The 10,140-nt window shown below is 45.4% G+C and overlaps 1 protein-coding gene across 1 annotated transcript; it reads right to left on the reverse strand.

Annotated features, from left to right (window-relative positions):
- Nucleotides 1-2,173: 2,173 nt before the first annotated feature.
- LOC147340851 (nuclear RNA export factor 3-like) lies at nt 2,174-8,217 on the reverse strand. The gene is made up of 18 exons (XM_086389677.1): nt 7,964-8,217; nt 7,590-7,743; nt 6,869-6,952; nt 6,661-6,765; nt 6,468-6,548; nt 6,294-6,363; nt 6,046-6,134; nt 5,822-5,929; nt 5,566-5,675; nt 4,961-4,997; nt 4,546-4,614; nt 4,408-4,463; nt 4,199-4,306; nt 4,020-4,078; nt 3,798-3,913; nt 3,639-3,681; nt 3,047-3,119; nt 2,174-2,505 (listed from the first exon to the last, which is right to left on the reverse strand). The coding sequence occupies exons 1-18, from the start codon at nt 8,137-8,139 to the stop codon at nt 2,340-2,342; spliced, it is 1,704 nt and encodes a 567-aa protein (XP_086245803.1). The 5' UTR covers nt 8,140-8,217; the 3' UTR covers nt 2,174-2,339.
- Between the last annotated feature and the right edge of the window lie 1,923 nt (nt 8,218-10,140).

Consider the following 10,140-nt stretch of genomic DNA (forward strand, 5'->3'; position numbering starts at 1 on the left):
ACATTCACTCAATAAAATGCATGCTTATACATGCATTCCCTCAAACCTTCTCACATTCACACACACACACACACACACATTCTATATGTTCCTGATCACATATTCATACATTTCCCCAGGTACAACATACTCACAAAGAACATTGTATTCATATGCTTACAGATGAATATGCTCACACTTAACATGAAGTTCACACATTTACACACACACACACAGATGCTCTAATACACTCACATGCACACACTTGCACATTAGCTCACAGAAATATACTCTGCTTTCACATGCTCATACACATATTCATTCACATACACACGAATATGGTAACATTCATGTCCATGGTCACAAATTCACTCATCCATAGGAAAAGTCCCATTCACTTTACAAATGTAAACTCATATTTGAATAGGCACCACGGTCACTCTCACATGTGCTTATATACATGTACAAGGTCACATTCACTTGCACAGACATGGTCATACACTTATTTGCTCACAGTAACTACTAATACATTCACATCAATGTGCTGGGAAAATCAATCATTGTCATGCTTACATTCTACGTTCATACTCACATATACATTAACATGCTCAGAAATAGGAATGTGTTCACATGCACAAAGAAGCTCACGCATTTACTCATATACACTCTCACAAATTCATTCACTCAAATATACTAATGTCATTGACCCTTGTGTGATGCAGGGGTTAGGGGTACGGACCCTCCATGTGCACTTAAATATATATAATATATGGTTTACTCTTTGAATATCAGGTTCCTGTGAATCCAGGATTTTACCTCACAACTAATACATATTGTGTAGTACTTGCTATTGAACAAATTTGCATTTATGTGGATCTGCACTGTTAAAACCTTTGTTGTTTTAGGGTCAGAAGTGCTTTTAAAATATCATATGGAAATTCCCTGGAAGTCCAGTAGTTAGTACTCTACACGTTCACCGCTGTGGCCCTGGGTTCAATCCCTGGTCCAGAAACTAAGTGCCATGAGGCACATGGCATGGGCAGAAAAAAAGTGAGACAAATAAGCATGCTTGCATTTTCACTTACATACACAAGCATGCTAATATCCCTGTATGTTATCACCTGTTCACTTACATGCATGAACTTGCACATTTATTTAATGACACAAGCATATTCCTATGAACACACTCATACTTGGAAAACACACACCAATTTATTTTCCAACACAGACATTGTTATATGACGGGGCCAAAGATGGTCTCTCTTTATGTCTTCACAACAAGCTGGAATCCATTAGCCAAAAAGCCAGCCAGCACCAAACTCAATTTTCACACATTCAGTTGCTTTAAATATTGGCTTGCCCAAACAGTTTGTTTGGACTTTTCCCTAACATCTTATGGCAAAACCCAAAAGAGCATTTTGGCCAACCCAAAATATTCCAGATAAGCAGATTTTAATTCATTTAGAAGGCTTCCCTGATGGCTCAGTGGTAAACAATGCCTGCCAGTACAGGAGATACAAAAGATGTTGGTTCGATCCCTGGGTCAGGAAGATCACCTGATTGGGACAAATACACAGAAAAACTAGCCTTTTGGGTGGATGACTGTCAGTTAAGTGTTGGCTTCTGAGCTCCAAGCAGACCTACGGCTTAGTCACAGGGATATTCTCAGATCGGATGTAAGATACAGCAAAGATGATGAGGATGAAGATGATGAAACCCAAGGGTTTCTTGTCAAGACTGTTTTTGGGATCCTAGATCAAGTCTGTGTGAAGGCTTGCTCTAGGATCTTGTGCTAGGCTTGGAGGAAATGAAGGGAGAGAGTTGGAAAATGAACAGAACTAGGAGGCCTGAGTCTCATTTGCTGACCACCTGGCCTCTTGGCTTGAATTCCCAGACCTCACCATGGGAAGAGGGAGAACCTGAATGGCACCTGTATTAATCTCAGTGGTTGCCAGAATGGCACCTGAGATGGAGGAAGAACAGGTAGTATCTATTAGGAACAAAGTGGATACACTGACCATACAGTGTCATTTCCTAAACGATGGGTCAGAAGCAGCTTCCATGTTTACTGTGACATAGGCAGCAGAGTGAGCTCAGTGTGTAATGGGTAAATTTCCTGAAAACTAAATGTCTGTCAATAAAAGAATAAGGTTCATGGAGTTCAGAAAAGTAATGCACACCTATTCAAAACAACTAGGTAAATTAATTTGTATTGAGAATGACATGTGCAGGGTATTAATGAGTAAAGTAAATAAGCAAAAACAGTTATCTGCAAGATCCACTTATTAGCTCCTCTACTCCTGCCAGCTCCTTTCTGTCCCCATGCACACCTAGCACTTCCTTCTGAGGCTACTCAAGTTTCATCCCAGACGTGATGAATAAAGCCTGCACCATTTCCTGCTGCTCCTGCGAGAGGGTGTGCGTGGAACTGGAGGTGAGTGTAGGTACTGGGATGGAGAATGCAGATGCTGAGCCTCACTGGGACTGGCTTTGCTCACAAACAGCTCGTCATTCACTATACAAACACTGGGGAGAAAATGCATATTTGGACAACTGATGGATAAACCACCCACACCCCCAGTCTTGACTGCTCCCGCTGCCAGTCAGCAACCAGATTCCTTCCATCCCCCTCCTGTGTCTGTCCACAGGCTCCTTGACTGTTACTCTGCCCCTTGCATAGAGCCCACCTTCGGAGAGATTGTCTACCAGCTTCACTCAGTGGATAGGCTGATCCCCAACCCAGGAACAACTTTACAATTACCCTGAACAGTAGCCCAGTACACTACAGTAGAAGAGTGTACAGTCTGATCCCCATTTTCAGAAGAAGACACTGAGTCACAGACAGATCATAGGACTTGACCAAGGTCACACAGTGAGTGTTGAGTCAAGGAAAGAGCCTATATGCCGATTCCAGAGCCCATACTCTTCCTAACCACTAGGCTAGACTGGTCCTTGGCTCTCCCTGCTGACTTTCCATAATACTGAGTAAACCTAAGGTCTGCATCCACATACTCAGGACCCTGAGCCCAGGCTGGATGGGGATTTCTGCCCACAACACGGCTCTCACCTGGAAGAGCTGGCAGGGGTAGCAATGAAGGTCCGGGTGAAGGCACGCACACAGCCAGGAGACGTTCCTTCCACTTCAACAACAAAGAGTAAGAGTACCCCTTACAGCCCCCACATAATGTACAGGCTCCCATGTCATTCCCCAGTCAGGGTCTGACTTGACAGTTAGGCTGAGGGGACAGTTGTTCCCTTGGGGAGCCAGGGTGTTGGGAATGGGGAGGGCAACTGTAGGAGCCGTCTGCTCCCAATAACATGTTCCATGACAAAAGCTTCACAAGTTCATGCAATGCATTTTTCACACCTGCCCAAGAGGTGCACATTATGACTCCATTTTGCAAATGAGGAAACTATAATGGCCCAAGTTCTCAATGTAAGGATCTGGGATGGGAGCCACTAAACTCGACATCCTATGTCACCAATGCCCAGGCTAGAAAGGGCAGGCACGGACGCACTTCAAACCTGAACTGTGGGAAGACTTGAGGGCTGGAGGGGAGCAGAGGAGAGGAAAGGGGAGTGGAGAGGAGTGGACTGGAGGGAAACTGGAAGGGTTTTGGTGGAGGGGGTCCATGATGGGGGGAAGGATCTACACATACCTTCCTTGAACACCCCGTTGACAGAGAAGCAGAGCATCATTTCCTGAGAGAGACCAACCTAGTTACTCAGCTACCCCTAAACATCTTCCCTACGATGTGCTTCCTGTCCCGCCCCCCCCCCCCCCCCCGCCCAACACCAAGGGAGGAGCACCTGCTCACCATCTGAAAACACATGTCCACCACGAAGGAGCTGAAGTCATGCTGAGTTTTGGGCAACGCACAGAGGGTATGCACAATGTCATGTTTTGTGTGTTTCATCATCTGGACACGCAGGTCTGTGGGGGAGGGGAAGAAAGCAAAGGTCATGTCTGCCATGCCATGGACCCTATGATTGGCCCCCTTACCACCCTTTCTGGCCCAGTCTTCCCACCACACACTCACTGGGGTCCTTGAGCATCTTCATATTCCTGTTGTCCAAGAAGTAAGCACACGTGCTGCTTCTAGGAGACAGAGAGGAACAGTAGGTGGTGGTCCGGCCACCATAGGTGTCAGCAGGAGCTGGCCTGCATCTACTGGGGAACCACATGGCCTGGGGGAAGAGTCTAGGCTGTGATACTCACAGAGCTGGGTCCTTGGGTTGGAATGGAATGGCCAGGGAGAAGCAGGCCTCCTCATGATAAGCACCCAGGAGTCCCTGGCGGTCCCCATAGTCATGGATCAAGTAATACCTGAGGGGGAGCAGTGAAGACAGTACATCTGTGTGGTCTGGAGCTTTGGTGGCCTCCCCTGTCCTAGCCCTCCCCTTGCTCAGATTCTCAGGAGTACTTACTGCTGCAGGAATTTCAGGATTAGACTCTTCAACTCTTCAGATCCAAAGAAGCTTCCCTAGAATCAAAACAGTCCTCAGGACCAGGGCTGACACATCCTCATGTACCACCTAGAACCCTGCTGGATCCTCTGTGCTCACCTTGCACATTGGTAAGCACTTGGGGGCTTCCACAGCACATTTAGAACCTGAGAGTGTCTCCTGGCCATCCTAGGGGAGGGAAGAGGAAGTCAGCAGTGCAGTCCAGGATGTGGTGGTGGATAGTCAGGGAAAAGGATGGGCCCAGGATGGGCTGGGGGTAGGGAAGAAAGTGTCCCTGGAAATGCCGGAGGCAGGACTACATGTTCTGTCATCACCATGGGTCCCCGAAGCCTGTGGAGAACATGGCTGAAGATCCAGAGCCTTTTCAGGTGCCCACAGAGAATGGTACACCCCCCTCCCACAGGACATTTAAGGGCCAGGCTAAAAAACGGAGCTTGGACAGGTCCTAACGGGTTTCTGAGTAGTTTGAGGGAACAGCGCTAGTCAGAGGCGTCTGATCAAGGAATGCACTTACCAAGCTTAGTAACCTGGGGAACAACTCCAGGAGGGTGCTGCCAAAATCAAGACAAAAGAAAAATGTCAGTGAAACTGTGGACGCGACCCTCCTCATGGGAGCAAGTCACTTACAGTAATCACAGCACCCTCACACCTCAGTATCCTAGCATTCAAGGGCCCTGGTCACCAATCTATGGATGGACCAAGAGGGAGACTGTCCCCTCCACCCCTTCCTTGAACCTCGTCCTCCATTTCCTTTCCTCTGCGTAGCTCCCAGCCAGACTGTTCTGACTCCCTTCTGCAGTGCCACAGGGACCGGCACTTCAAATCCAGTCTGCAGGCCTTACTCCCCTCCATCCCTTCCTTCCTTCCTCCAGGGCCCAGTGAAGGCTGTAGAGAAAAGAAGATATGGGAGGATGGGAGCCCGGGGCTTTGCTACCTCACTTGGGAGTCCAGCATGCTGTCAAGTCAGGACACACCTCAGGGATGACCAGGTGCTATGGCAGGGAGGTGATTGAGGTGGGACTCAGGAGGTAGGGAGGGGAATAAAGACAGAAAGGGAGTGGAGGGAGGAGGGGAGAGATGAGAGAGAGAGAGGGGTGTAGAGACAAGGCAGAGGAAGACCTCATGTTGGTTGACTCATCACGGAAGGTGGTGCACACAGCGCTTCTGTCTGCACACATCCCTTCTGGTTCCAGCTGATGACCCGTGTCCATCTCCCCTGCAATCTTCACCTAGAATTATAGGGAACACCCACATGGACCAAATGGCTCTGCACCCACACCCTTCCTTTCCCTACAAATCCACTTTCCTTTGTCTGTCACCACCCATAAGGCCTCCCACATTCCTTTCAAAGGAGGATCTGGGTGCCCCACCTCACCTCAGTGTTGGAGAGATTCAAGTTCTTCGTGGTGGAAGCAATCTCCTTAATGGTGGACAGGCCATGCACCAAGTAGGGTTTCTTGTTGCTCAAGTACAAAGATGAAAGCTAGAATGAGGAAACAGAGTGAGGACTCCAAAGGGAATACCTGAGACATATCTGGCTCTTCTACCCAATGTCTCCCTCCCTCACCATTGGTCCCAACATTGGGGCTAGGTCCTCACCATGGGCCTGATCCCTGGATGGATGTTCAGGGAGGTAGCTGTGCTATTTCTACGGTTCCATGTCGTTCCAATATCACACGGTATAAAGTCTCCAGGAAACCAGAAGGAGGGAAACACAGGCTGAGAGGGTCCCAGCTGGAACACCTCCAGCACCAAGCCCAAGCCCTCCCCACGATACCATCTCTGAGTGCTCTACTCAGACAGACCCTCTACCCTCACCTGCCCTGCAGTTACTACTGTAGGCATACCAGGGCCAAAGCGGAGTCTCTGGATGTCAAGAGCTTGCTGGCAGGCATCGTATGGTTTGTTCATGGTGAGCTGCAGAGTTAGGGATGGGGTCCAGCGAGCCTGAGTCTGAGGGTGAGTGGGGGGAAGAGGTGGGTCTGGCTATGAGGGCACAGCTTGTGTTGAGTCTGCATTACCTTTATCTGCTCCAACTTTTCAGATGTCAGTGTCTTCTGCACAGACTGGGGTGCATCACAGGGCTCAACAAAGATAGATATCTGTAGAGAACACAAGAAGGGCTGGGTAAGCTCCAGGAAATCTGTGCATGGGATCAAGCAAGACCATGCCGCTCTCCTGCCCTCTTGCCCTTAGTCAGCCCTTGACACACACCTTTTCATTATCCTCATTGAAAATCTTGCCACTGACATTCTTCAGTGCACAGGCAACGTTGACATTCTCTACAAAGAACTGGGCCTGCATTTTCTCATAGTGAAACTGTAGGGAGAGTGACAGGAGAAGCAGAACATGAGACCAGTGCCATTTCTCTGGGCCCGCAATCTACCCCAGTTTGTCGCATCATCTCCATGTCCTGTCTTACTTCGACTGCAGTAAAGGGGACACTGCACTTCTTCTGAATCAAATTCATCAGCCACTTCTCATCATATTTTATACCAAAGGGAATCTAGGAATCAGAGAACAAATGGGAAAGAGAATGGATACAATGGAATCCAAGATTAAGGTAAGACCCAACTGTGTCTTGCTTTAGGGCCGTTTTTCAGGTTTTAAATAATTTCTTAAGATAAAACAATATCTGTTATCACTAACTTTGGTATGAGAAGGATTTTCTATATACACTTTCTTTGCATTCAGATACTCTTCCTGAAAAAAAAAATTGACTTAATATGTTTCACATGTACTTCCTTTTACAAAGTTCCAGGAGATCCACATGAGGTACACCTGGCCTGTCACTCTTGTCACGGACAGACAGAGTGACAGTCAGAGGCTGTCTGACTCAACCTCCTTCCACACCCGGCTCAAGCCAAACTGCATCATCTGGTATGTAATGCTCCATCCCCATGGCAGTAGGCTTTCTCCTTTGCTTTCAGTCAACCTCTCCCATGCTCCTCCTTGCAGTCAGTCTGTTTCCTTCATACCACTTCTCTGAACCTGCCCTTAGATGATCTAAGAAGATACCTCCTAGTAATATCAAGACAGATTACCAACACCACTGCCCCAGAAAAGTTCCCAGCATCTCTACACAGATCCAACACGACTCTGTCATCTTCTACATATTAGGTTCATTTAGCCAGGATACTCACAATAATCTTGAACCAGCTCCCCAAGGTCTCATCCTGTCTATTTGTTTTCATTGTTCTCTCCGGAGGCTTTTGCTCTGTCTCCATGTTAACATGCATTTGGTCTTTTCTCTGAAAACTACTTCTCCAGTGATGGGATGGAATGGCATACGGAGCACTGTGGGGAAGTGGAAAGAAAAAAGTGGTCCACATAGGCTTAGAAAGTCTTCTCTACATTCTCCCAAATGATACCAACGTTATAATAAAGACTGCTCAAACATTAACCTGATCCAATCATTTTTTACTCTGGCAAGTTGGAGAGAAGAATGACATATTTAACTGCAAGGTTTTGTTGTTCAGTGGTTGGTACATGTCAGCCATGGTGACTGGTCACTTACTATCTTCCTTGGATGTCCATACGAGCATCACTTTCTTTTGAATCTCTGTCTTCCTGCTGCTGGGAAGTGACCGGTTCAGACCAACAGGCGTATTGCCTTTGGGTAATACCCGAGCTTCGTGCTCTTCTTTGTAAAGAGTTCACTTTATCAGTGTGCTCTAAAATTGACAACAACATATCAGTGGTCCCAGTATCAGAAGTAGTCCTGAGTAAATATCATGACTAATGAAGAAGCATCATTCTTTATAATCTAAACATACATGCATCATAGAGCTAAAACATGGCTGAGAGACCTCACCATGGCTCCACTTTTCATGAAATGAGAGGTAGGGAGCAGTCACAGACAAGAAACCAGGGAAAGGGTCTGGATGTAGAGTGCAGTCTGTGATGTTAGGCTGTGTTCTACTTGGTTCAGGTTAGGTGACCTGGGAAAGTGGCTTTTTATCCCCAAGTCTCACTTCTCTGCTCTGCTCTATGAGTACAATAAACCCTACCCTGAAATCTACCCTGATGTGACAGTTCAAGGGTCAAAGGTGATCTGCCTCCCTGAAGGAAGAATTAGAGAAATGAAAGGTAAGTCTTATGAAAAGATCCAAGATGGAACCTGGAGAGATATAATATGGAGAATACCCTCCCCCAAAAAAGAGAATTAAAGGTGATACAATGAGTATACCTAATACATGGTTAATGTGAGCCCCATAGAGAAGGAAAGTGAACAGGGGAGAAGTGGTATTTGAAGAGAACTTGGCTGAGAAGTTTCCAAATGTACCAAGATATCAACTTAGGATAACAATATTAATAGGAGGACTTCCTTTGTGGTTCAGTGATTAAGAATCCACCTGCCAATGCAGGGGACACCAGGGTCCCTGGTCTGCGAAGATTCCACATGCCTCAGGACAACTTAGGCCCTGTGCCACAGAAACGGAACCTGTGTTTTAGAGCCTATGAGCCAAAACTACTGAAGCACATGTGCCCTAGAACCCGTGCTCTGCAACAAGAGTGCAACAAGAGAAGCCGTGGTAATGAGAATCCTGTGCATTGCAACTAGATAGTAGTCCCTGCTCATTGCAACTAGAGAAATCCCTCACCCAGCAACAAGTCCCAGCACAGCCAAAAATAAATCAATCAATCTATTTTTAAAAGACCAACATTAATAGGACAAAAAATGTGCTTTAAGGAAAAACATCCTTAAAAGAAAAGACATGCATTTCAACATCATGTAACAAAAACTCAGAAAATTTGTGACCTAAAGATCCAAACTAAAGAAATATTATAGGCTCTTCTTTGGGCAGAAGAAACATCACCCTAGGTGGAGCCACACAGATACAGGAAAGAAAGACGAATGACATTTGTGAATATGGAGGAAAATTTAAATGAGTATTGACTATATAAAACAATGATAATAATTTCCTTCGGGGATTTATATAGAGAGAGAATGAAAATGCATGACAATAAATGTGGAAGGAGTTTATGGAATCAAAGTGTCTCAAAGCCCCATAACTGAGCAGTTTTAGGAACTAATTAACTAATATTAGACTGTGAAAAGGCAAAAATGTACATTGTAATCTGAAGGGCGAACACTACAAGAATAGCAAAAGAATGTTTACCTAGATAACCATGCAAAGTAATGATGTGATAGTTAAAAAATATTCACCATATCAAAGGAAAATAAAGGAAAAGGAACTTAGAAAAGGCAAAAATAAATACAGAATATGATATACACAAACCAAATTATATCTATTTTTATTTTAGAAGATTCAGATGAAATACTCCAAATAGAAAGACAGATTGTATCAGACTGGACAAGAAACCTTTCATCAAATACTCCTGAAAAGAGATATATGCAAAATTTAATCATCAGGAAAATCAGAAAATAAGAAAATTGCAAAATGTACACCTTTTCACATTAACCTCAGAAAACTGGTATAACTGTATCAGTAAAAGAAAAGGTACACTTTAAAAGGGAAATTCCTTTATGATAACAGGTTCAGTGCAATAAGCAGATAGTAATATAAATTCTAAATTTGTATGCCTCTTAAAGCCAGCATACAAAGCAAAAACTGACAGAAATAATGGACAAATCCACAGCCACAGTGGGAAATTTTAACACATCCCACTGAGTGACACATAAAATGACAGACCAAAATCTCAGCTAGAGGGAGAGGATTTTAAAATCTG

The sequence above is a fragment of the Bos grunniens genome, chromosome X (genome assembly GCF_055505025.1).
Source record: "Bos grunniens cultivar Pamir isolate PY7600 chromosome X, Bosgru_T2T1.0, whole genome shotgun sequence".
Lineage (NCBI taxonomy): Eukaryota > Metazoa > Chordata > Mammalia > Artiodactyla > Bovidae > Bos > Bos grunniens.

Bases quoted from the DNA above. Each gene is read 5' to 3' on its own strand.
- LOC147340851 (XM_086389677.1), bottom strand. From the start codon at position 8,139: ATGTTGTTGTCAATTTTAGAGCACACTGATAAAGTGAACTCTTTACAA. The intron at 4,615-4,960 runs GTAAGTGCATTC...TCCCTCCCCTAG, and splicing joins TCCCCAGGTTACTAAGCTTG to GATGGCCAGGAGACACTCTC. The intron at 3,914-4,019 runs GTGAGTGTGTGG...CCTCCCCCACAG, and splicing joins GAAGATGCTCAAGGACCCCA to ACCTGCGTGTCCAGATGATG.